Source organism: Aegilops tauschii, chromosome 5, assembly GCF_002575655.3.
Source record: "Aegilops tauschii subsp. strangulata cultivar AL8/78 chromosome 5, Aet v6.0, whole genome shotgun sequence".
Taxonomy (NCBI): Eukaryota; Viridiplantae; Streptophyta; class Magnoliopsida; order Poales; family Poaceae; genus Aegilops; species Aegilops tauschii.
In genome coordinates this window covers 268,429,493-268,457,075 of record NC_053039.3, presented here as the reverse complement: position 1 = coordinate 268,457,075, position 27,583 = coordinate 268,429,493, and the positions used below count along the sequence as shown (strand labels likewise).

Genomic DNA, 27,583 nt, shown 5'->3' with positions numbered 1-27,583 from the left:
AATCTCAACTCACACTAAAAAATGTCCATGAAATGTAAAAAATTGTTAACCCAATTTTTAAAAATGTTCATAGAAATAGAAAAAAAGGTCCGTGACTTATAAAAATGGTCGTTAGTTCATACATCTATTTAAAATTTTCATGATAATTAAGAAGTGTTTGTGTAATTTGTAGAAAAAATGATCATACATTAAAAAAATGTTTAGGCCATTTATAAAACATTTTTGTAATCAAAATTTTTATTACCTTTTACAGAAATGTTAATGAAATTTAAAAATTAGGTCGTGCAAATGTAGGAAAAAGTTCGTAACTTATAAAACATTTTTTGTGCCATTTTAAGTAAATGTTGCAACACATAAAAAAAATTGTTGCATGTATTTAAAAAATATTCATGACATTTTTGGAAAAAAATTCAAACGTGTGTTTAAATATATTCATTGTTGCAAATGTTCAACATGTATTTCTAAAATGTTGAACATGTTTCTAAAAACTATTCAACAGATGTATGTAAAATGTTCAACATGTATTTTAAAAAAATTGACATGTATATGGAAAATGAAAAAGAAAACGACAAAAACAAAAAAGTAAAAACACCAAATAACAAACAGAAAAAGAAAGACGACACTGAAGGAAAAAAACCGATGAAAAATAGTAGAGACAACTAACAAAAAAGAAAGAGAGAAAACTGCGTGGAAGGTTATAAAATTGGTCTGTACAGCCCCATAAAAGCTCACCAAAACCGTACTATTGGGCTGGCCCACTAAGACGAACCCCTTGAGGTGACGCTGCCTTCCATCTTGCAGTAAGCAAGACATAGCATCAGCGGGATGCAAGGACGACATTGAACAAGAGCATCAATAGTGGGGATGCAAAATTTCCCGGGTTAGTTGATGAAAATCAAAAGTAGTCGAATCCCTATTGGGATTTTGGAACTGTTTGTGTCAGGCTGCATATATAGTTTGGGCCAGGAGATGTAGATTTGTGCTGGTTCATCTGCCCACTTGCATTTCGCGCAGACGAAAAATCTAAGATCTGTCATGTCTCAAAACAAAAAAGAAGTGCTCAGATCCATGACTGCTCCTCAACGCCATCAAGTACCTTTGCCTTTGATTATCTCTACTACAGTATCTTATAAATTGGAGTTGGTGGTGATTGGTGAGTTTACTACCCCACTCCATCCCAATCCTCCTCATCTATCTTGAAACTGGTAGACTCCTTTAGTTTGGAGATAGAGAAAAATCATATCTTTCATTGGTGCTTCAATCGCTGACGCAATTACACAAGTGTGGTGTTGGTTGCTTGATTGAGCTTCTTCCCCACAGTGTTGCACGTGCATTGGTAGTTATACATTGCTAATCCAATACAACTAAATCATTTTTGTGGATCGATAGCAACGCAGGGGCGTGATGCAAGTCACATGTAAATACGACGATGAAGATTTTGTAAAACTGAAATAGCACTGCTATATGATATATCTTTGAAAGATCCAGGTTGCATGGTATTCTGGTTTACAAGAAGACAGAAATTGACGAACTAGCTAGCAAGTTAGTACAATAATGGATTAATACACCACACTTGTAGCCAGCCAGTTAACTTAACATGATTCCAAATCCCAGCTGTACTTAACCATGCCTACAGCTGCTCATTGTCATTAACTTTCGTGCTATTGCTTGTCGATATTCTGCTCATCGTGCTTGGCCTTCTGTTCCATCTCCGATGACAAGTCCAAGGCGGCCGCCGACGATGATGATTTCGGGGATGATCTTTGGTCGAGCCATGCGATGATATCTTGGAAGACGGTGTGGATGTTTTCGGGGCTCTCGCCGGAGGTGAGGGCGTGCCACATGCCCGGGTAGAGGTTGAGCTTCTTGTCCTGGCTCACCGCTGAGCGGTAGAGGAGGTCGCTCACCGATGGGTCCGTCACCTTGTCGTCGCCTCCGTGAACGATCAGGAACGGCAATGACACCTGCATACATATGCACGATCCATCCATCAGCATCACTCTTGTTGCTTACAAAGCTAATTATAGTTAGGAGCTTATGGGTATATATCTATCTAGAAAGATGAGGAAAAAGTCGTTGTTATGTGAAAGAAACAACAATTATTATGAGACCACGACAACAAAATAAGTCATCAAGCTCCTAACTGGAATTCATTGAACGGGCCACTCACGAGAAAAATACCTTGAGTGTGATCTAAACAGAGAAGAGGCGTGAGACGTAGAGAGAGTATGCTTTAGAAGCCAGACCCAACTAACCGAACAGGGACGTCACGCGAGCAAATCAACGTATTGATCTTAATTGGAGAAAAAGAGATCGATTGAGATGTGTAGATGCGGGCACATTACCATTAAGAAAAATAGTACTCAAAATTCATTTATTAAACATATCTCCCTCTGCAAGCGTGCTAGCTACTCCAGTTGATATATACCCCATGGAATACTATATGCGGAGACAAAGGGAATCCTTTTTTGCTTTAGTAATTATTAAGTGCTCCCTCCATTCACAAATATAAAATGTTTTTGAATATTCGAATATAGACTAGATAAAGATTGAAATGAGTGAACACTACAACATGTCTATATATAATCGATGTATAAAGAAGTTAGAACATGTTCGCAAAAAAGAAGAAGAGATAATTAATAGCACCTTTGAGAGTACGTTGTTCTCGAGGTTGAGGCTGACTTTGAGGAGCTCGTAGGCGGTCTTGAGGCGCGGCTTGCCCTGGTAGCAGTGGGGGTTGTTCCTGATCTCGTCGCGCTTCTCCTGCATCCTGTAGGCGGCGTCGATGACGTCGGTGGTCGGCACGATCTTCCACGTGGGGATGATGTTGGTCATCAGCTTGAGGACGCTCACCACCACTGGATGCGGCCGCATCTCATCAGCGATCTGAAATACCCCAGCCTTAGTTTTACGTACTTTGAATTGGTCCAAATTAATGAAAGCAAACATTCATCGATCAACAAAGATAGATACTACAACTACTAGAATATATGTCGTTATCGGGCGAGTAGCCTGAATGGCCGGCCGGGTCAACTGCTCCGGCATGGATTGGATTAAACTAAACAAGTGCGAAATCACTAACGGCCCGGCCGCACGCGGGGCGCCATCTCGATCTACCCGGTCAAAAGTCAAATGATGACGGCAACTAGCTTGCATACGCGGCCGGATTGATCGTGCGTGCATGCATCTCGTTTCCGTCTCGATCGTCGCCGCGTACTACTAGTAGCTAGTCTAAAGTTGCGGTAGTCTGGACTCTGGAAGATGATTCGGAGGGAGGCCGGCCGGAGGAGTGTGGGTAAGCATGCACGTGTACCTTGCACATGGGGGCGACCAGGACGGCGCCGGTCCAGTACGCCGGGCGCATCCGGTGGAGGAGCAGCGCCACGGCGCCGCCCATGGACTCGCCGAGGATGAAGCGGGGGAGGTCCGTGTTGGCGGTGGAGGCGACGACGGCGGTGAAGAAGGCGTCGGTGTCGCTGACGAGGAGATCGAAGGAGGGGATGTAGCCCTGGAGCCCCTCCGACTTGCCGTGGCCCTCGTAGTCCACCCCGTACACGGCGTACCCGGCCTGCGCCAGCCGCACCCCCGTCCCCCGCATCGTCACGCTGCACTCCACCGCGTACCCTGCACGCACGCATGGATGTTGGTTGGTTGGATCATTCGCCATTAGAGCGGCGAGGAAGGAAAGAAGGGCGTACCATGGCAGAGGAAGACGTGGGCCTTGACTATTTGGCCCTTGGGGGGGAGCCATCTGCAGGTGAAGAGCTTCATCCCGCGGGAGTTCTGCACCGACTCCTCCTCGTACTCGTAGCCGCCATCGCCCGCCGCGCCGCTGCCGGACTTGCTCGTCATCGACCCCTTCCTCTTCTTCTCCGACGACGGGCACTCGGTCGCAGGAAGGAAGCAGCCAGCCACGAGAAATTAAAGAGCGGAGAGAAATGTTGAATTTTTGCGAGACGGGAACCCAAGCGAGCGAGCGAGCGAGGCGAGGAGGATCAGGGCGGGGGGGTCGATGACAGCTATATATGTGGACGCCGTTGTGAACAAAAGGAATGCTATTACTCCACCAGTATTATAATATTTATCACTATTCTAATATAATATTATTTTCTTACTGAGAGTTCAATGGCTGCTAAATCAATCAATAAATCACTCCTCCGTAATGTTAATTCGGAAGATCAATTGGTGCGAGCGCTGAAACGTCTGGACTGGGCGCCTTTCAGTTAACGTCCATTCACCTGCACGTCATGCAAAGAAAGATAATAATAAACACAACCGTCCTTGACAGTAACATTTCAGAGTAACTGCGTCTCACATATGTCGCCATAGGCTCATCTATCGTGTCACCTTCTCAACTAAATTTCTAACACTATTACTACAGCTACCCAAAAGCTAATAGCACCAGCTACCCAAAAGCTAATAGCACCAAGTATACAGCCCTTCCTCACAAAAAACAACAAAAACTAATTTACAGTCACAACCAAATAGTACTTCCGAGGATTTAAGTGTGTACGCACAAGAGGGAAAACAAACTGCCATTCACGCTGCCTGGCTACAGCTGTATTTCCACTGTAATAGATTTAACGCTGGTGGAGCTTAGCCGGAAGTGTTTGTGCATAAATTTTGTTTGGGTTCTCTTTTTTTTTTTTTTTTGCTTGCAACATGAACCTGCATTTTGTTTGGATTACACGAGCTCCATGGAAATTTGCGCAGACGACTCTAACTCAACCAAAAAGCGTGTAACAATTAATCCAGTTGTGCTATTATAAGGTTGCTCTCAATGCTGCACCATGGCGGTCTTCTTAGGTCGCCATATCAGTTTTCTTTACCTATGTGGTGTGTAATTAATTAATCAAGAGAGCGGATGAAACGATCTCTTATTTTTGATACGGTGTACATTCTATACACCCAATTCTATGCATATATCAATAATCTTGACATTGTCATCCACTTAGAGTCAAGGTCCTACAGAGATGAAGACATGATAGAGGGGTTTAGAGGAAGGCTCCCTTTTCCAGTTTAATGGTTGCTTCAAGAAAATATCATATATGGTAGCGCCTCCACATAGGACAACTCAATTCTAGATCCACATGTCGGATGTAACCTCGCCAACTTAAAGATAATTTTCTAACTTATCTTTTAGAAAAGTTAAGTGCTAACGTACTAATGAAGAAACTAAGGAGATAAGGAGGATAATCCATTGGTGCAAGTGTTCACTCTTGACTTATACTGGGGTGTGACACCATAGTGGTGGCATGCCATGACATCATCCCCTTTTTACGTGTGCAGCTCCTCAAGCTTATATTTTGGATAATACATAGTGAAGTCATCCAAATCTTTCCATGTGGTTTTGGTTGGCGGCACAACTAATCCATTACGCTAGCACTTGCCGCACATCACAATAGGCGTGGCTGATGGACCTTGGTGGTGGACCACACGACACATCCTTCATGTTAACAATACCAACATAGGTAAGACTTAGCGTGGTTTAGTATTGAATGATTTAAGATTGTTCACATGAAATACGTCGAAGGTGAGCTTGGGTGGATGTTAGAGGTAATATGATGGGATCCTACATGCACGGTGATCATGTAGGACTCGTACTAGCAAGCAAGCTTGCAAGGGCAGAATCGGTGATGAAGGGACGGTAGAGGTTATGAAGATGAAGGCATACCCAATCTCCAGTTGGGACTCAAAATATTGTAGGGCATCTTCTATCTTCTATTTATAGTCACACCCGAGGATTTAAGTGCATACAGACAAGAGGTAAATCAAACTCTGCCATTCACCCCGCCTGGCTACAACTATATTTCAACTAGTAGTAGATTTTGGTTAACACTGATGGAGCTTATTCAGATGTGTTGGTTTAGTGAGTAATTTTTTTTGCAACATGAACCTGCATTTTGTTTGGATTAGATGAGTTTAATAGGAATTTGCACAAACAACTATAACTCAGCCAAAATCATACAACAATGAAGTTGTTCTATTATAAGGCTGCTCCCGATGCTCCACCCCTCGCGATGTTTCTTAGGTCACTGCATCAAAACAAGTTATCTATGTGGCGTGTAATTAATCAGGAGAGAGGATGAATTAGTCGCTTATTTAGATACGTCTACAACCCAATTCTATGCATATATCAGTAATTCTCATATTATCATCCAATTAGAGTCAAGGTCCTCTGAAGATGGAGGCATGATGGAGATGGGATTTGGAGGAAGCCTCCCTTTTCTAGTTTACTGGTTGCGTCACGAAAAATAGCATATATGGTATATCTTTGCATAGGCAACTCAATTCTAGATCCACACGTCGGATATAACCTCGCCAACTTAAAGATACTTTCCTGACCTATCTTTTGGAAAAAGTTAATCGCTAATGTGACAATGAAGAAACTAAGGAGATAAGGAGGCTAAGCCGTTGGCGGAAGTGTTCACTGGCTTATACGGGGGTGTGACACCATAGTGGCGGCCTGGCATGACATCGTTCCCCTTTTATGCGTGCAACTTGTCCTCGAGCTTATATTTTGGATAAGACATAGTGAAGTCATCCAAATCTTCCCACATGGTTCCGGCGGCGGCACGACTAATTCATTATGCCAGCACTTGGTGCATGTCACAACAGACGTGAAAGTGTCTTGACGGTGGCCCACATGCACATCCTTCGTGTAACACTACCGACGTCGGTAAGGCTTAGAGTGGTTTAGCATTGAATGCTTTAAGATTGTTCACATGAAACACATCGAAGGTGAGCTTGGGTGGACGCTAGTCGCTAGAGGTGATGAAGACGAAGGCATACCCAATCTCCACTTAGGACCCAAAATAATGTTGCTTGGCATGCTCTATGTTTTATAACTATATAGTTAGCCCACTAACATATTTCTCTCAACATGCACACAAGCCACCTCATCATGAAAACATGCATGGAAAAGACCCACCTCAAAATGCAGAAAGGGGAAGAACAGCTGAATTAATTAATTACAATAAATCATATGTGTTTTTAGTTTTAGTTCTCATATTATTCATCCAAATATTCATGTTCAAAATAATCAAATATGATGAAAGCATATTGCAACCAAATTTCCCGCTGCAACGCGCGATTTATCATCTAGTTGTAATAGAGTGTGTCGCACTATTATGCTAGAAGTAGGTGTTCATGGATGTTTTGGAGGAATTCGTCATGGTCCTTGAGTAGGGCGTCAATCTCACAAAGCAGTGGGTTGCCAGTCTCAGGATTCACAAATAGTTCACATTCAGGCACCACCTTCAGCGGTGTATTGCCCATGGCCGATTGTTAGGATGTGTTTCAACTACCAAAGCAGGTCACTAGAGCCACTTACCCAAACTATCATTTCTAATGCCACTACGGAGAAAACATTAACTAACCCAATCTGGTCATGATACCATGGTTGGAATGTTGAGCTCATCAGTAGACACATCCCAGCAATGCAAAAAGAAGAAGGTCGGACCATCATCAACAAGTGCAGACGAGTCTTGATCCGACACTTTTTGATTTTCCCATAAAAACAATGTTAGTAAATAAGGCGACAACAACGGAGGAAATTGAATAAGGATGTGACTGGAATGAAAACTTCTACCTTAAAAAATGTGATCCACAACTAAGAGATTCGTCAGCTTGTCATGGATGCGAGGAAACCCCTCCAAGAAATCCATGGCGACTCTTCCAAATCCAACTAGAAACCTTGAGGAACTGTATTTGCTATGTTTTAATTACACAAATTGATACCATTTAACTAGAGCCATCCGTAGTCACTTAATAAAATGACCCAAATTGATCGCCTTATCTGAAATATTTTTCGATTAAAATTAAAATTTTCTTAACTAGGCACTTTTGCAAAAAAAACCTCTAAACCTTAGAACCATCATTACTTTTTATCAATAATCCCAAGGTGATACTTTTTGCATATTGACCCCCCATGTAATGCTCTATTCAACAAAACCAAGTAATTTTAATTTTGCACAACTCAAATTTGAATTTTAACCTTTGTTGGGCCTAAAATGCAAACCATAAGTCCAGATGGAGTGGAACTTCTTGAAAATTGATCCTTACGATGTTAACTTTCTAATAAGGCTTTTATTTTTCAAACTCTAATAATTTAAAATTGAACTTGGCCAAACTTTAGTTGCACAACATAAACTACTACCGTGGCAGCCATTTTCTTCTGCCGCGTCACAGGTTTTGGAACAAATTTGGATTGTTATTTTAATTGATTATAAATTTTGGAATATGAATTCTAATTCATCAATTCTTTTTTGCTTTGTTTTCTAGGATAGGTTCACAAATGACTAGTAGGACCTAACCACCAAATTTGGAGTTTACAAATTCTAATTGGCTTGAATTTGAATTCAAAACTTATTTTAACCTAGAAATCAAACCACGAGTCCAAATCTTTTTGCAAATTGATTAAAATAATTATCGCAACCTATTTAAATTATTTGAGGCGAACCCTAACCATTAACATTTGAATCCTTTCAAATTGGAATTCAAACTTACAACAAATCATAACTTCCAAAACCATTGAAATCCAACATGAATTCTTTTGATATTGATTCAAATAATGAGGTCAACCCATTCAAGCCTACTGAATTCAATTATATAAGGCCATTCAAGTTTGAATATGAACTTGTTTGGCCTTAATACACAAGACCACACACCCAAATGCAATGATTCCTTTTGCATAGTGAATCATGCATTGACCTTTAGCTAATACTATATTACTATAAGTTCTTATATGGTTCTTCTTGCCATTCAACAATTTTTTTCCTTTGCATGAGTCTTTGGTTCTTATGTTGTTATTCCTAGTATATCATTTTAATGTATAGATTGCGAGGAGTGCAATGCGTGCCATTGTGAGGAGTGTTCCTTTGACAGCAACAACCAAGGCATGTGGAACATTTTGATCATATCACACTATTTTTTATTATGAACGTAATATGTCATCATAGAGTGTGAGTTTAGCGCTATACTACTAATATGATATGATATGATATGAAACCTAGTAGGATAGCCATATGTTCCTTACCCCTTTCCGTGTGGCCAATGTGTAGTTACATTTCTTAGCCATGCTATGATTATACACGGGGAGGGACCAGATCAGTTATGAAAGTGGATATTTGACCAATGACCATTTAATGAAAGGTTAAGTTAAAGAGTCATCTGGGCGGATTGGTTGATTGGATAAGAGAGTGTAAGTTTGTGGGGTCCACCGTCTATGTTCAAAGAGATTGTACGGGTTCCGAGGGATAGTTTTCATGTGTAGTTTTGTGTCATTATGGGCTCTGGCTTAAGTAAGTAAGTTGCGAGGACCTGACCTCGTATGAATAGTAGATGTAGGTGTGATATGTTGTGTGGGTCATACAACGTGGGCTCAGGGAACTACTTCCCAAAGGCTTCAGCTTGGTATTCCCAGTTACTTAACACCGTGAGTTTAGCAAGTGGTATCGAGTAGGTCATGCAGGCAAAGTAAACAAATCTCTCGAGAGTGTAAAATTTGATCATGATTAGCCACGTATTTGGTTATGGACAACTTTGAGAAACTTGGCCAGGAACTGTTGGCAAGATCTCATCACCATAATTTTCCCAACTAAAATTTGTTGTGTTGAACAAGGGAATATGATCTCTGTTGGAAGCAAGCAATGGTAAAGGTCTTCCATTGGGATTGATCCAATGGGCTAGGGTTACTGTTGAGCCAGTGTACGCAATATACTATTACAAGTTAGGATAAAACTACTTTGCTTTATGCAAAACAAAACACAAACCTCCGCTTACCCCCAAATTGCACGTAGACGAGGTAGGTCTATTATAATCTTCATTGTAATATTTACCGGCACAATCAATGTATTGACCCTTGTCGCCGCAAAGCATTATGTTGCAGGGGACTAGTAAGAGGGGTGATGTTTACTTAGGGTCACGAATCTCCCCATGACCTGGTTCGTTTATGGCATAGGTGGGATTCTTTGGAGTTTATTTGTGTTCCTGTTGTAATGCTACTTATTTGGACTAGCCTTGGGCTAGAGTTGGACAATATTATTTTGGATCCTTGCGATGTACTAGAATAATGCATTTCTGTTTGGTATTATCGGTACCGTGTATGCTGGTGACTGTCCTGGGGCTGGCGTGTTAAGCATGGAGGCCTAAACCTTATCAGGTTGGTCGTTACACATCTTGTGTATGACAGGAGTCCTACATCAACTCATCAATTCCACTAATCATGTGTAATGTTCACCACATTTTCCCTTCTGTCACCATGATACGTCTCCAACGTATCTATAATTTATGAAGTATTCATGCTATTATATTATCTGTTTTGGATGTTTATGGGCTTTACTAAACACTTTTATATTATTTTTGGGACTAACCTATTAACCCAGAGCCCAGTGCCAGTTTCTGTTTTTTTCCTTGTTTCAGTGTTTCGCAGAAAAAGAATATCAAACGGAGTCCAAACGGAATGAAACCTTCCGGAGAGTTATTTTTGGAACGGAAGCAATCCAGAAGACTTGGAGTGTACGTAAGGGAAGCAACGAGGAAGGCACGAGGTAGGGGGCGTGCCCACCCCCCTGGGCGCGCCCTCCACCCTCGTGGGCCCCTCGTGGCTCCCCTAACCGACTTCTTTCGCCTATATATATCCATATACCCTAAAACCATCGGGGAACAGAATAGATCGGGAGTTCCGCCGCCGCAAGCCTTTGTAGCCCCAAAAAACCAATCAGGACCCTGATCCGCACCCTGTCGGGGGGGGATCCCTCCCCGGTGGCCATGTTCATCATCCCGGCGCTCTCCATGACGAGGAGGGAGTAGTTCACCCTCGGGGCTGAGGGTATGTACCAGTAGCTATGTGTTTGATCTCTCTCTCTCTCTCTCTCTCTCTCTCTCTCGTGTTCTTGAGGTGATACGATCTTGATGTATTGTGAGCTTTGCTATTATAGTTGGATCTTATGATGTTTCTCCCCCTCTACTCTCTTGTAATGGATTGAGTTTTCCCTTTGAAGTTATCTTATCGGATTGAGTCTTTAAGGATTTGAGAACACTTGATGTATGTCTTGCCGTGTTTATCTGTGGTGACAATGGGATATCACGTGATTCACTTGATCTATGTTTTGGTGATCAACTTGCGGGTTCCGCCCATGAACCTATGCATAGGGGTTGGCACACGTTTTCGTCTTGACTCTCCAGTAGAAACTTTGGGACACTCTTTGACGTACTTTGTGTTGGTTTGAATAGATGAATCTGAGATTGTGTTATACATATCGTATAATCATACCCACGGATACTTGAGGTGACATTGGAGTATCTAGGTGACATTAGGGTTTTGGTTGATTTGTATCTTAAGGTGTTATTCTAGTACGAACTCTATGATAGATTGATCCGAAAGAATAACTTTGAGGTGGTTTCGTACCCTACCATAATCTCTTCGTTTGTTCTCCGCTATTAGTGACTTTGGAGTGACTCTTTGTTGCATGTTGAGGGATAGTTATATGATCCAATTATGTTATTATTGTTGAGAGAACTTGCACTAGTGAAAGTATGAACTCTAGGCCTTGTTTCAACGCATTGCAATACCGTTTACGCTCACTTTTATCGTTAGTTACCTTGCTGTTTTCATAATTTCAGATTACAAAAACCTATATCTACCATCCATATCGCACTTGTATCACCATCTCTTCGCCGAACTAGTGCACCTATACAATTTACCATTGTATTGGGTGTGTTGGGGACACAAGAGACTCTTTGTTATTTGGTTGCAGGGTTGTTTGAGAGAGACCATCTTCATCCTACGCCTCCCACGGATTGATAAACCTTAGGTCATCCACTTGAGGGAAATTTGCTACTGTCCTACAAACCTCTGCACTTGGAGGCCCAACAACGTCTACAAGGAGAAGGTTGTGTAGTAGACATCACACCACCATGTGCACTTATTTGTTCACCATGTTTACTCCAACATGCATATCCCAACATGAATCCCCTCTTGATCAAATGTGTCTGGATCTCTGTAGTGCTTTTAATATTTTTGCAATTTTCAGACATGAGACATGGGTAACATGTCCATTTCCCTTCCCTTCTCAATCTATCTTGATCGGTTGCTTCCAAAAAACCTAACAACCCATCCTTGAACTCATTTCTCAAACGGTTCTCGGTGTATATCAAAGCTCGATCCATGCCTGCAACATAACAAAAGCACCACATTAATAACCTACCATTACAAGAAAGTATATGTGCATCATAATTATATAATTAACACAATAGCGCATATGTTTTATTTTACTCTTCATTAACTTTGTTTAAAAACAATTCTTTGTAAACTTTGCCCAACTTTGTAGTCATATTTATTAGCATATACAATATCAAATCTCAATACCATTGAATTCATCTACACATGCATAACATCTACTTCACTTAAGGAACATGCAAAGTACATCAAACACATAGGGAGTGTGTGCCTTCGATTCAGTTACAAAGGGATAACAGAAGCCCCCCCCCCTCAAAATGGCGCCCGACGACAACACACCACTTCAAATCGATGACTGGCAGCAGCCATCCCTCATAATGGTGCTTGACAACAGCCATCCACCCCAAATCGATGATCGGTGGCATCCATCCCATCAAAATGGTGTCCGGCAACAACCCTCCATTTTGAATCAATGATAGCGACAACAGTAGCCTCCCCCCTCAAAACGATTACCAGCGACAACCCTCCACCTTAGATCGATGACAAGCAATAGCCTCCATCCCACTCGGCACGATCAAGAGCGACAACACTGCCCACTCAAGTGAATGGTTCCCAGCAAAATCAGAGTCGGCCAGATTGGTTACCAAAGTATTGGAGGCTGTTTACAAATTGCGACCACCACTGTGTATTCTCAAGTATTGGAGGCGGTTTCAAAATTGCAACCGCCACTGTGTATTCTCAAAGGTGGTTTCGTTTCATAACCGCATGCAATAAATAAGTATTGCGTACGGTTTCTGAACTGCAATCAGATACTCATGTGGAACTACCTCTATTGTTCAGCATTACATACGACTTTGTTCCTCTGGGTCACAACTGCTTAGGTGGGGGCAGTGGCAGAGCATAAAGCAAATTTTAGAGGGGCTAGATAAGTGTATGACATAGAAAAGATATGGTGATAGCCTATTTGGCAAAAAAATCTTGGAAGGGGGGGGGGGGCAGGGACCGGGTTTGTCCCGCCGAGGCTTCGCCACTGGGTGGGTGGGTGGGGGGGACTTTAATGCCTGTTTTTCTACTAGTGCGGCCTCACATGACAAACTTATGATGTTTGTGTATTTCTCCATAGTGAAACACATGAATCGCTTATCGTGAACAATCTGTTGAAGAGACAGCCCCCAATATGAGTAAAGTTTTGCGAATTGTTATTTACATGTAGAACGTGAATTTAAACACAAAATTTGCTAAAAAGGATACAACAAGAAAAATAGAAGCTTGCTATCCAATGCTTCCAAAAAAACTACCATGCTCTGCCCTAAAAAACTTGCACTAAGCTATTAGTTTTACAATTTAATGTAAGTAAGTACATTCTAGATCTTGACTCATTGTAGCAAATATATATATATATACACACCCTAGGTCACCTTATACCCACTGCCTTGGCAACATGGAGTATATAAACATTTTTAGGCTCTATAATATTAGTTATGATTCTTTTTGAACCAATGCCCTCTCATCAAGCCACTGAATGATATCTGAAAACACAATGTCAATGTTGTTCTCTGGTTCACCGGAAGTCAAAGCATGGCACATCCCTGGGTAGAGCTTCAACGTCTTGTCTTTACTCTCAGCTAGTGTATATAGTGCCTCGCTTACTGCTGGGTCAGTCACAGCATCAGCACCACCGTGGACTATAATGAATGGCAGGGTTACCTTGTTGTAAAATGTGAGAAATTTAGATGAACAACAAGCAATTTAAGGAAATACTTCAGGATTACCAGTTCAATGTATAAATATACTGCAGCTTACTCGTACCTTTTCAAGATTGCTTTCAATATCCAAGCTTGCCATAAAAATTTCGTAACCAGTCTTTAGTCTAGGCCTTCCTTTATAGCAATAAGGATTGTTTCTGACCTGATTACATGTATAATTTGTTTTATAATGATGCAGACGATTCAGTGATAGAAAAAGTAATGTAGCATGATTTAGATCTTAAGCATTCTACCTCTTCACGCCATTCTTGGCTTTTAATTGCCCTATCAATGATGTCTTCATTAGGAATAATCTTCCATGTAGGGATTACATTGCTGAGCTTGCTTAAGATTGTAATCACCATGGGACTAGGCTTCATTTCTTCTACGATCTGCATCATGTTACCACATCAATAATTAAGTCCCACCATGCATTGTTGAACTTACCCACATATAACAATTCATGGTAACACATGGGGGTGCAGATTGTAGATCTCAAAAAGTTCTAGACAATAACAAAATGACACTAGCAGCAAAAACAAGATTAGCTAATCTTGGGCACTTAACCTTGCACATGGGGGCAACTAAAATGGCCCCATCCCAAAAGGTAGGTTCCTTCCTATGAAGCATCAACGCGATAGCTCCTCCCATGGACTCACCGAGCAAGAACTTCCGTTTTCTCCTGTGCTCCTCTTTCTCTATAATGAGGGGAACACGTCATTAAATTTACAATTTTAACTGTTAGTTTTTAAAAAGAATTTAAAGTTTTATAAACATCTACAAATCACCTAAATCTGCCAATAATCATGAAAAATGCCAGTCATTGTATAAACATATGGTTACTGATTATTTATGAACAGAATGACTACTAATGTAGACAATACATAACTATGGAGATTTGGAGTAGATTTTACAAGTTATATGACACAAGTAATAGAATATATGAGACTAGTAGTATAGAACATACCACAAACACTAGCAAAGTAGGTAAAGCAATCAGACACGACATCATTTAGATTGCTAATATAGCCTTGAAGTCCTGAAGACTTTCCATGGCCTTCATAGTCCACTCCGTGCACCGCAAATCCAGCCTTCGCCAGCCGTGTGCCGGTTCCTGAGAACAAAAAATCCGTTAACTCATCGTCCCTACTCTATGATACTCCCTCCGTTCGCAAATATAAGATGTTCTAACACATCTTATACTCTCCATTCCTAAATATAAGACTTTTCCCAGCTTCACTCGCCGTTGAGGGATGATCCGTTGGCAGGGGTGCCACGGCATCGTCCTTGCCTCCCCTCTGGTGGCGGTGTGCTACCGGGGAGCTCGCCTTTGCCCCGGAGGGGCATGGCGGGGCGGTGGTGGCCAAATCTGGCCGACCCGGGGGTGGGTGTGGACTTGGGGCTGTGCAGGGGTGGGGAAGGAGGTCCCTTCCAAACCCATCTCTTTTGTCATCTTGGTTGCAAGCGTGGGGCGAGGGTGGCGGCGGAGCTATGAATACCAGGGTGGCGGCCTTGGTGGTGGGAGCCGCGGTGCTCGGGGGCGGAGCTCGCGGCTTGGGTGTTGCCTGGGTGCCATGGTCGTGCGGGCGGCGTGGTGGCCAGAGTTCGACGGTCGGTGGCGTTGGTGTGGCAGGCATGTGTGGCCTGTTGTACTACGTCTTGGAGGAGAAGTGCTTGCCGCGGGTAAGCCTGCTCTAGCTCTGCCAGGCCAACGACGGCGGCGCTTGTGTGGGCGTCGGTTCCTTCATAAGGCGACGTCGTGGTTACTCTTCTTCCTCCATGTTGCTTTGAGGGAAACCTTGATCCTTGGATCAAGCGATGGCGGCGCTCCGATGTCGCTCCCTTCTTGAAGGCACCGCCTTGGAGTACCCGGCTCGTCGTACACGACTTCGTCTCTTCGCGTTGACTTGCTCACAGTCGAGAGCTCCGAAGACTCCAAGCGGTTCTTGTGTAGTGTGCTTCGAGTGTTTCGGGGTTGTGTAGTTGTGCATTACCACCCTTGTATCTAGCCTTGTGTGCGTGTGTTGTGGTGTCGTGTTGTATGGCTTGCTTTTTATGATCATTGCTTTATACGAAAAAGGGTTCCCCCCTTTGTATTATAAAGCAACCAACTTCGATACAGCCAACGATAGGTGCTGGGGCGGAAGCAGCATAGTCACGCCAAAAAGAAATGAAAGAGAAAACAAAAAAGAAACAAATGCGAACAACGACGGGTCAACGAAAACGATGAAGACCCACAACCGCTGCGCCCACCGGAGAATTCCACCACACTCCGAGCACTCCGGACCGCCGCATACCAAGCAACACCTTCAAGAAGGACTGCGACGCCGATGACGCTGCTGCCCGGACAAGTCCTAGGGTTTCCCCCGGTATGTAGAGGATTGCGGGGGAAGGGGCAAAGCCGACGCCCTTCAGGAAGGCACGGCGGCGCCCACAGACGTCACCGCGTCGGTGCCGGACAAGCCGACACGGATTTCTCCGGACCACCAACCACCCACGACTCCAGACGATCCGTCGTGCGCCACCAAACACGCCGCCCACCAACATGCGCCACCACGGCCGTGCAATCCCCATCGCCGTCTCACCGTGGCAAACGAAGCGAGACCGGCGGAACAGAGAAGGCAACCGGGAGCGAGGGGCGGCAGCAACAGCAGCCACGCAGGAGGGGACAACCTCCACCGCCCGTGGCGGGAACCGACCGGACGTAGCAACAGGGGCAAACCAGGCAACCGCGACCAAATCGACCGGGGGAAAGGGAAGGTGGAGAAGTGGCCCATGGCCACGACCTGCGCTGTGCCGGCTCCAGCTCCCCTGCGAAACCATGTTTCGCCCCCGCGCCAAAGGCCCAGATAGGCCCGGCCGAGCCCGAGACGGGCTCGTGAAGCCCTCGTCGCCGCGCTGCAGTACACGAGCCGCCGTCGCCGCTACCCCCCGCACGAGTCGCCCCGCCGTCCGCCGGAGACGCCGCAGAGGAGTTCCGGCCAGGCCCGCCCCGACCTAGATGGGGCCCAAAAGGGCCCAGATCTGGGCCGGGAGGGCATCGCCACCAGCCACTGCAACGCCCCGCCGCCACCTCACCACCCGGCACCGCGCCATCCAAGGAGCCACGCCGCCGCCAGATCCGCTGCCGCCGAAGCACGCCGCCGCCCGCCGCCAACCACCCGAGCCGTGGCGCTGCGCGGGGGGAAAGGACGGGGCCGCCGCCGCCGGCACCACCCGAGCAAGGCCCGGTGGTCCAGGCCGGCGGCGGCAGGAGGGGGAGAAGGGGAGGGGAGGTGCTGGGGAGGGCGGGGAGGGAGCCCCCGGTCGCCTCGCTCGGGGAGGCGACGCGGGGGTACGGTGGAGCGGGAGGGGGGAGGGGGGAAGGGAGGTGGACGGGGTCAGGGAGGGCTAGCGGCGGCGGGCGCTGGCCGCGGCCGCGGCTACCCGCGACGGGGAAGCCGGCGGCGGCGCGGGCGGAACCCTAGGGTGGGGGAGCCGTGAGAGCCACTGATCCTATAGTTACAAGAGTGCAAGCATGTGGCAAGCTCGGATCATGATCATTGCTTTATACATATATAAAGCGGGGCGAGAGCCTTTTTCGGCAAATATAAGCCTTTTTAGAGATTCCAATGGACTACATACGGAGCAAAGTGAATGAATCTACACTCTAAAATACTTCTATATACATCCGTATGTGGTCCTTACTGAAATTTTTAAAAAGGCTTATATTTAGAAACGGAGGGGGTACTTATTTGGTTGCTCTTCTTTAGCGTTAAACCAAATAAAAATAGGATTGCCGCATGGGTATATGATCACATCTTTTAAATTTTGTGTATTATTAATTATGAATCAGCGCAGAGGCCATTTTTTTATACTAAGTTGAGCACAGGGACATAAAAGCCAAACGGTCATGCTATTTACCTCTCATTGAAATGCTGCATTCCATGGCATATCCTACAAATATAGGAAGAACAACAGGCGTACAGTTAAACTATATGACCCAAAACACTGCAGAGTTCTATTTTTCTTGGCAAATATCATGGTATTTTAAATTTGAATGTAATATATTTCAACTAAATGAATTTACCATGGCATAGGAAGATGAGAGCTTTTGGTTCGCCATTTGAAGGGGTCCATTGGCATGTAAACAGGTTCAATCCGCGTGCATTTGAAATATATTCCTGCAACCAATTTTCCAAACGGATCATTCAGTAACATGCTATTACAAAATTAAAGTATCTCATCAAACATAAATACAGAACTCAATGCCGAATGCACCTTAAAAAATAGTCAGCATAAGGTAGGAACGAATATACTAACCTCTTGATATTTGATATCATCATTGGCCATTGCTCTCGATAGGAAACGATGACTTCATGGCTAATGTATATGTGCAAAACTCAGACATTAAGAAATGATTAAAAAAAGAGCGGTCGTTATATATATGTCTAGATCTGTGGACAGTTCGCATTTTGTTCGTCCTGTTCTTTATATCCATGCATGAAGTTGCGGCATGTATGGTCTAGGAGTGATCAATTTTAACCAACAAGGCTAAGTTTAGTTTGAACTACCTACCTCAATTAGACCATCCTAGATTAGGTCTGAATTTTTTTGTGTTTATATAATGGGAAGAAAAATAGTTGTACCCCGTGTATGGCACGAGATAATCGGTTGTTTTCGTTCTATCTGTCATTGTTTGGTCAGGAAAAATGCCAGAGAATTGCGTTTTAAACACATGTTGCTGATCAACTGACGAGTCCATGTCAATGAACGTGTGGCATATAAACATCATGATCGGCCCATTTGCTCTGACTTGAATTAAATGTGATGTATATAAGATAAGACCTGGAGCTGCACCAGTCCAAAACTGTTGGTCGTTGCTCGGTTGTTATCACACCCTACTGTAGCCTTTGGAAAGGAGAAAGCAGAATATATGCAAGAATCAGCAGGCGTCCAAGCAAAGTCTGTTCTTTGAACAGTGAACATCCAGATACACACAAATGTGTCCCCATTTGTGCAACTTTGTGTTGTTGATTCAGGCAAAAATCCAGCCTATTGAATTATTCAGTGCAGGTTCAGAAAGACGAATCCGAACATGTAAATCACTTGATGCGTTGGAGCAAAGTGCTTTCTGCTTTATTGTCAGGAAAACGTGTACAGATTCTCCAGAAGATGGGAGAAGAATATGTATAGGCATCAGCAGATTAAGAACCTGGTTTGTTTTCAGTGGTTATGGAGGAATCTTGATCGATCGGCTACATATATAACGGACGTGCGAGCAATCGAGAGCCGGCCGCGAGACCCAAGCTCCCTGACCCGCTGTCCAGATTTAAGTCACACCGAACCGTTATTTTACAGTTTTTTAAAACATCCCTGACTTTTTAGGTATGCCATCCACGGATCATATTTAAGTCAAACAAATGCTTTTCTAAACCATCCATATCTTTTAAACCGTAACTCCGATTTAAACATGTTATATATGAAATTTGATTAGAAAAATATGTAGAATATGAATATAAGATTATTTCAACCTGTTAAGTATTTATAAATATTATTTTGAAAGATATTTAATTCAAACAAATGGTTTTCTAAATTATACATATATTTTAAACCGTAACTCCGATTTTAATATGTTATATATGAAATTTGACTAGAAAAATGTGTGAAATCTGTATATGATGTTAATTTTACCTGTTAAATATTTTTTAAATATTGTTTTGGAAGCAAACTTATAACTATAGCACACGATCCATTTTTCTTTCCTACAGGCGGCGATCCGGATTACAAATAAACATCCACTATAATCATATAGGGAAAAGAAAATATCGAGAACTACACATGCATACCTCTGAATACGTCACAGGGGAAAACAAAAGATTTCTCATCGCGAGCATGAGAGAAAGCGAGAGAGAGAGGGAGGAGAGAGGGAGAGAGGGACGGAGGGACGTCTTAAGATTAACCACATTCTAACACGTTTTGGTTTGTGTGAACACTAAGGCCGCCGTTGGCGAGGGTGAGAAGAAGGATAAGTGGCAACACAAATATGATGCGTCGCTAAAATAAAGGAGATGAGCCTATTGTGGTCTTGAGTGATGGTTATTCTCCCCGCAAAAAAAAAAAGTGATGGTTATTCGGTTAAGAGTGTGTGTTATGTAGGTATGCTAAAGTGAGCCTGAGCGCATAATTATCTATCCTGCGCGCTGGTCAGGCTGCGCGCATTGCTCTCAGGAAGTTAGCGATCCTACCTTAATCTGCCTAATCTTGGAAAGCATCGTAACGATAGACCAACGATTACTACTCGTGCCTTTGCTCGGCATAACCACCTATTATCTAGTGCATGACAGTAAAATCAGCAGAAAATATAGTAACCGAATTAATCTGTTTACTACTACACCCGTAGCTTCTCCGTCCACCACATAATTAGGATGCATAGTAATAAGCTATGAAAAAATAGTAACAATAGTAATTAGATTACTGCTTGAGCACCCACCATCTACACTATGGTGGTAATCACACATGCAAGTAAAGATAAACATGTGCAGTTGTATTACTATACAAGATTGTTCTTTTTCAATAGTAAATGATTGTACCTTTTATGGTAACGTCGTGTAAAGTACGTAATGCTTAAAATTCATGTTGCCTATATTGTGTTACTATATCTGCTAGTCTTTTACCATACGCAGAGTTGTGTGTACCAAATAGTAACAGATTTAATTTCATTACTATATTTGCCAATTATTTTACCAGGGTGAGGAGAATGGTCTGTTTGCGGGACCGAAAGTTGTGCATTCTTAGTAGTAACCGGGCAGTAATCGATTTAATTCCATTACCATCATTAGCAATACATGCCAATTGGTTGGTTGAGCGGTGCACCAAGCGTGATCGGAGGGTACGATTAGAGTTAATGCGCTCACGCACAATAGGGATTGACTATTCGTCACCCTGGGTGAAGAATAGTTATTCTTCGCCCCCTCTATTTTATCATCAATGCACCGTAATTTTATGTTCCGTAAGTTTTGTCTTATTTCCGACATAAAAAGAGACCGTAATAATATATATAATCGTCGTAAAAAATATTTCATGTTATGTAAAATTACAAACGTAAAAACATAGTGTAAAATACACATAAACTGCAAATTTTCTTACCTTATGACCTATATTTTTATTTTTTATGCCAAATTTTACGTAGTGAATCAATAGGAGTAACTATTTGAATTCCAAACGTAATTTAATTATGATATGATCGTAAGATTACCTCGGATGAAGAATAACTTATTGACTATTCGTCATCCTGGGTGAGGAATAGTTATTCTTCAGCCACCTCTATTTTAACATCTGTGCACCGTAACTTTACGCTTCATAAATTTTGTCTTATTTTAAACATAAAAAAAGAACGTCAGAAAACCTATAATCATCGTAAATATTTTTTTATGTTACGTAAAATTACAAATGTAAAAGCATAGTGTAAAATGTACATAAAATACAATTTTTGACCTATATTTTTTTTCTTATGCCAAATTTTATGCAGTAAATCAATATGAATGTAACTATTAGTATTTAAAATGTAATTTATTTATGAAATGATCGTAAGATTACCTCGGGTGAAGAATAACTTATTCTGCACCCTGGGTGATGAATGTAACTCTCTCTCTCTCTCTCTATATATATATATATATATATATATATATATATATATATATATATAGCGCTATTCGTCACGCTGACGAGGAATAGTTATTCTTCACCCCCCTCTATTTTAATATCAATACACCGTATTTTTACATTCCGTAAATTTTCTCTTACTTCATACGTAAAAAGAGAACGTAAGAAAATTATAATCGCCGTAAAAAATATTTTATGTTACCTAAAATTACAAACGTAAAAACATAGTGTAAAATATACATAAAATGCAAATTTTCTAGATTTAAAACCTATATTTTTGTTTTCTTATGTCAAATTTTACGTAGTAAAATCAATATGAATGTATACAAAATGTAATTTATATTTGAAATGGTCATAAGATTACCTCGGGTGAAGAATAACGTATTCTGCACCCTGGATGGTGAATAGTATTATATATATATATATATATATATATATATATATATATATATATATATATATATATATATATATATATATATATATATATATATTACTAATAAAAAAATAGGTATTCTTGGTCCGTCATTGCTATTTTGCAGAAAACCCCATTATGTTTTTTGGTAATAAACCTGTAGTACATATTAATCGGTTTTTTAAACGTTCATAGCTTTTTAACCGTAACTCCAAATTTAACATGTTATATATAAAATTTGATTAGAAAAATATGCTGAATCTGAATATGATATTATTTTTAACTGTTAACCATTTTTAAAAAGTGTTATTTACAATGAAACACTTTGGCAGGCAAAACCAGGATGGGGAACAAAAACAAAATCTACAACCACACATGCACGCCTCGTCACAACTTCACAGAAAAAAAATAGATTTATCATCCTATGCCGAAAGGGAGACGTCTTAAGATTGACAACATACAAACGTGTTGTGATGGTGTGAACACTGAGGCCAGCGTCGACGAGAGTGGGAAGAAGGATAAATAGAAACACAGATGGGATGTCATGTGTTGAAATAAAGGACATGGACCTACGAATTCATGGTTATTAGATTAGTGAGTGGCTTTTCACCCGTTGCAACGCACGAGCTCACTTGCATCGTATGCCCAGAGGGAGACGTCTTAAGATTGACATCATTCAAACGTGTTGTGATGATGTCAACACTGAGGCCAACGTCGACGAGAGTGGGAACAAAGATCAATAGAAACTCATATGGAATGCCATGTGTTGAAATAAAGGACATGAACCCACTGAAGTTTGGACTCATGATTATTAGATTATGAAGTGTTTTTTTTCACCCATTGCAACGCACGGGCCTATTTGCCAGTCCTTCTCAAATGTGAGAGGAAGTTTTATCAAAACAAAAAAAAAGTGAGAGGAGGTGCGCCGGACTATTTAGCGCAGGGTAGCGTATGATTTACTACCGGTTTTGGGAATTATTTTGCTATACTATTTCTTTACTGGTTTTTCCCATTCTTTCCTTTTATTCTTTTATTTTTTCTGTTTATTTTATTGCATTTTATTTTATTTCAAAATATCACGAAATTAAAAAATGATGTAATTTTATAAAAAATGTTCACAATTTCAAAAAATCTTCTTGTTTTCGAAAAAATGTTTAAAATTTTAAAAAATTGTTAGCCTTTCAAGTAAGTTCCGAATTTCAAAAAATGTGCGTGTTTTCAAAGAATAGTTAAAATTTAAAAAATATTTAGATTTTCAAAATATGTTCATGTTTTCAAACAAATGTTTATAATTTCAAAAAATACAAATTTTTTAAACAAATTTTCAAAATAATCATGTTTACATGTTTGGGAATTTTTTAAAAAATCATATTTTAGAAAAGTTCCCAATTTCCAAAAAATGAAACTTCAAAACTTGTTTGCATTTACAAAAAGTAATTAGAAATTTCAAAAAATGTTTGTGTTTTCATAAAATGTTTGAAATAAAAAAGACTAAAAAACGGGTTGCTATAATGAATCGGTCGCTAAAGTGTGTGATTCGCATGGGTGAACCTGATCTCTATAGTAGCCGACTTGGTACAGTTCATTCTCGCTTGGTGCCGGCGGCTCCACTGAACAAGCCTAGTCGGGCGGGAGCCCATGTTCATAGCGTGTATATTGATGCAAAACACTTGGGAGCACAGTTTAGGTCACGCTGGATGCACAGATTTGCTTGGAAAAAAACCAGTGAAACCTCTCAACATAGGATCTAGTTTTGAAGATCTCTACGCGATAAAAATAGCGGTGTAAATGGTTCATGATTTGAACACACGGTTTAAGAGATAAATCATTTTGAAAATACAAGTATATGAAAAAACACAAATTCAACCTCCCATCTTCACGCATGGGGTGGGTTTTCTCACCGAAAATCTGTGATTGCGACAAGTGACGGGCATGCAGTAAACTACTCAGCATAAGATAAGATGGGTTAATAGTGCAGAGGAACCATGGATATCAGCATTAACCCGCCATCAAACCGCCCATCTGGCCCATACCCCCTTTACACCTAGACTATATATTTGTCCCCCGTTTCTCAAAAAAAAATTGCCCCTCTTGATCAGTTTTAGGTTCAGTAAACCAACTACCTAGACCTTGAGAGAGCTATGCTTGTCTTACCTCCTCCTAGAGGTTCAAGACCTCACAAGGAGAAGGATTCTCTATTGGATCATGGTTGATGCCCCTTGAGAACCGGTTTGAATAGCAAAAGGTTCCCATACCCTTTCCTCGGTGACTGACTCTGGGTTACTGAACCACGAGAGGATGTGCACTACGACAGAGAATCAAACAAGTTATTGTTATCGAATTAAATTCCAGTTTTTAAACCAGACCTCTAACAACCCTTTTGGGTGCAAACACTTATATGAAAATAAGCATGGGTATTAGGTCTTATTGTCAACCTTACATTTGTGCTTGGGATCTTATCTTGATAATAAACATAGCTCTGGAAGACAACCAATATGATGTGCTTGCTACGTGATGAAGTGGGGGATCATCCCATGGTACGTCTTGACCGGTGCTCGACCTGCATCAAGAGTCAGTTGTCTAACCGGTGGCCCGTATTGTCACACGATGTTACCTCGGTTATTAATAATAAATATTTAGATAAAATCTGTTGACATTTAATGACTACACCTCATTTATCCCTAAGGAATTGTTTTCCGCTACCATACTAACCCTTCTCTCACTACTCTTCGGGATAGCGTTCCATGGCCTCCTCGCTCCTTACCTTCTCCTTGATCGATCTACGGGATCCTGAGTACCCATAGGGCCTTAGAACAAGAAGAAGACAAGAGACGTTTCCATTCTAATTGGACACATATAAATAACGTCAAATATACACAAAGTCATACCAACAATACCATGCACAAATACAGGGTTGCAAAGCCTTTCCTCAACCCATTGCCTTACTGAATTACTCACATATGTGTTGGGGAACATAGTAATTTCAAAAAAATTCCTACGCACATGCAAGATCATGGTGATGCATAGCAACGAGAGGGGAGAGTGTTGTCCACGTACCCTCGTAGACCGAAAGCGGAAGCGTTAGCACAACGCGGTTGATGTAGTCGTACGTCTTCACGATCCGACCGATCAAGTACCGAACGCACGGCACCTCCGAGTTCAGCACACGTTCAGCCCGATGACGTCCCTCGAACTCCGATCCAGCCGAGTGTTGAGGGAGAGTTTCGTCAGCACGACGGCGTGGTGACGATGATGATGTTCTACCGACGCAGGGCTTCGCCTAAGCACCACTACAATATTATCGAGGTGGACTATGATGGAGGGGGGCACCGCACACGGCTAAAAGATCAAACGATCAATTGTTGTGTCTCTAGGGTGCCCCCCTGCCCTTGTATATAAAGGAGCAAGGGGGGAGGTGCGGCCGACCAGGAGGGGGCGTGCCAGGAGGAGTCCTACTCCCACCGGGAGTAGGACTCCCTCCCTATTCCTTGTTGGATTAGGAGAAGAGGGGGAAAGAGGTGGAGGAGAAGAAGGAAGGGGAGGGGCCGCCCCCCTCTCCTTGTCCTATTCAGACTAGGGGGAGGGGCGCGCGGCCCTTGCCCTGGCCGCCTCTCCTCCATTAACCCCCGGGGGGTTCCGGTAACCCCTCCGGTACTCCGGTAAAATCCCGATTTCACCCGGAACACTTCCGATATCCAAATATAGGCTTCCAATATATCAATCTTCATGTCTCGACCATTTCGAGACTCCTCGTCATGTCCGTGATCACATCTGGGACTCCGAACAACCTTCGGTGCATCAAAACATATAAACTCATAATATAACTGTCATCGAAACGTTAAGCGTGCGGACCCTACGGGTTCGAGAACTATGTAGACATGACCGAGTACACGTCTCCGGTCAATAACCAATAGCGGAACCTGGATGCTCATATTGGCTCCCACATATTCTACGAAGATCTTTATCGGTCAGACCGCATAACAACATACGTTGTTCCCTTTGTCATCGGTATGTGTTACTTGCCCGAGATTCGATCGTCGGTATCTCAATACCTAGTTCAATCTCGTTACCGGCAAGTCTCTTTACTCGTTCTGTAATACATCATTCCGCAACTAACTCATTAGTTGCAATGCTTAAGTGATGTGCATTACCGAGTGGTCCCAGAGATACCTCTCCGACAATCGGAGTGACAAACCCTAATCTCGAAATACGCCAACCCAACAAGTACCTTCGGAGACACTTGTAGAGCACCTTTATAATCACACAGTTATGTTGTGACATTTGGTAGCACACAAAGTGTTCCTCCGGTAAACGGGAGTTGCATAATCTCATAGTCATAGGAACATGTATAAGTCATGAAGAAAGCAATAGCAACATACTAAATGATCGAGTGCTAAGCTAACGGAATGGGTCAAGTCAATCACATCATTCTCCTAATGATGTGATCCCGTTAATCAAATGACAACCCATGTCAATGGCTAGGAAACATAACCATCTTTGATTACCGAGCCAGTCAAGTAGAGGCATACTAGTGACACTTTGTTTGTCTATGTATTCACACAAGTATTACATTTCCGGTTAATACAATTCTAGCATGAATAATAAACATTTATCATGATATAAGGAAATAAATAATAACTTTATTATTGCCTCTAGGGCATATTTCCTTCAGTCTCCCACTTGCACTAGAGTCAATAATCTAGATTACACAGTAATGATTCTAACACCCATGGAGCCTTGGTGCTGATCATGTTTTGCTCGTGGAAGAGGCTTAGTCAACGGGTCTGCAACATTCAGATCCGTATGTATCTTGCAAATTTCTATGTCCCCCACCTGGACTAAATCCCGGATGGAATTGAAGCGTCTCTTGATGTGCTTGGTTCTCTTGTGAAATCTGGATTCCTTCGCCAAGGCAATTGCACCAGTATTGTCACAAAAGATTTTCATTGGACCCGATGCACTAGGTATGACACCTAGGTCGGATATGAACTCCTTCATCCAGACTCCTTCATTTGCTGCTTCCGAAGCAGCTATGTATTCCGCTTCACACGTAGATCCCGCCATGACGCTTTGTTTAGAACTGCACCAACTGACAGCTCCACTGTTCAATGTAAACACGTATCCGGTTTGCGATTTAGAATCGTCCGGATCAGTGTCAAAGCTTGCATCAACGTAACCATTTACGATGAGCTTTTTGTCACCTCCATAAACGAGAAACATATCCTTAGTCATTTTCAGGTATTTCAGGATGTTCTTGACCGCTGTCCAGTGATCCACTCCTGGATTACTTTGGTACCTCCCTGCTAGACTTATAGCAAGGCACACATCAGGTCTGGTACACAGCATTGCATACATGATAGAGCCTATGGCTGAAGCATAGGGAACATCTTTCATTTTATCTCTATCTTCTGCAGTGGTCGGGCATTGAGTCTTACTCAACTTCACACCTTGTAACACAGGCAAGATCCCTTTCTTTGCTTGATCCATTTTGAACTTCTTCAAAACTTTGTCAAGGTATGTACTGAAGGAAATATGCCCTAGAGGCAATAATAAAGTATTATATATTTCCTTATATCATGATAAATGTTTATTATTCAT

General features: G+C 42.1%; 2 protein-coding genes and 1 long non-coding RNA gene across 3 annotated transcripts; 1 reads left to right on the top strand and 2 right to left on the bottom strand.

Moving 5' to 3' along the window:
• Positions 1 to 1,436: 1,436 nt before the first annotated feature.
• LOC109787639 (caffeoylshikimate esterase) lies at positions 1,437 to 4,058 on the bottom strand. Its single transcript, XM_020346175.4, has 4 exons — positions 3,699 to 4,058; positions 3,314 to 3,624; positions 2,647 to 2,886; positions 1,437 to 1,964 (listed from the first exon to the last, which is right to left on the bottom strand). The coding sequence occupies exons 1-4, from the start codon at positions 3,850 to 3,852 to the stop codon at positions 1,662 to 1,664; spliced, it is 1,008 nt and encodes a 335-aa protein (XP_020201764.1). The 5' UTR covers positions 3,853 to 4,058; the 3' UTR covers positions 1,437 to 1,661.
• Positions 4,059 to 4,648: 590 nt separating this feature from the next.
• On the top strand, positions 4,649 to 11,006 carry LOC123494142 (uncharacterized). Its single transcript, XR_006664091.2, has 2 exons — positions 4,649 to 5,471; positions 5,596 to 11,006. It is a non-coding gene; the product is annotated as an uncharacterized lncRNA (long non-coding RNA).
• A 2,470-nt stretch (positions 11,007 to 13,476) lies between these two features.
• On the bottom strand, positions 13,477 to 18,258 carry LOC109787623 (caffeoylshikimate esterase-like). The gene is made up of 8 exons (XM_020346154.3): positions 18,229 to 18,258; positions 17,996 to 18,089; positions 17,830 to 17,862; positions 14,894 to 15,040; positions 14,494 to 14,624; positions 14,181 to 14,318; positions 13,991 to 14,089; positions 13,477 to 13,888 (listed from the first exon to the last, which is right to left on the bottom strand). Exons 1-8 carry the CDS (start codon positions 18,256 to 18,258, stop codon positions 13,661 to 13,663), a joined length of 900 nt encoding a protein of 299 aa, XP_020201743.1. The 3' UTR covers positions 13,477 to 13,660.
• Positions 18,259 to 27,583: the final 9,325 nt, after the last annotated feature.

Coding starts and splice junctions, on each gene's coding strand:
- LOC109787639 (XM_020346175.4), bottom strand. CDS start 3,852: ATGACGAGCAAGTCCGGCAGCGGCGCGGCGGGCGATGGCGGCTACGAG. Junction 2,887..3,313: donor TGGTCGCCCCCATGTGCAAG/GTACACGTGCAT, acceptor GGGGTATTTCAG/ATCGCTGATGAGATGCGGCC. Junction 1,965..2,646: donor AGAACAACGTACTCTCAAAG/GTGCTATTAATT, acceptor ATATGTATGCAG/GTGTCATTGCCGTTCCTGAT.
- LOC109787623 (XM_020346154.3), bottom strand. CDS start 18,258: ATGGCCAATGATGATATCAAATATCAAGAG. Junction 17,863..17,995: donor TCTCATCTTCCTATGCCATG/GTAAATTCATTT, acceptor CTATATTTGTAG/GATATGCCATGGAATGCAGC. Junction 13,889..13,990: donor TTGAAAGCAATCTTGAAAAG/GTACGAGTAAGC, acceptor TTTTACAACAAG/GTAACCCTGCCATTCATTAT.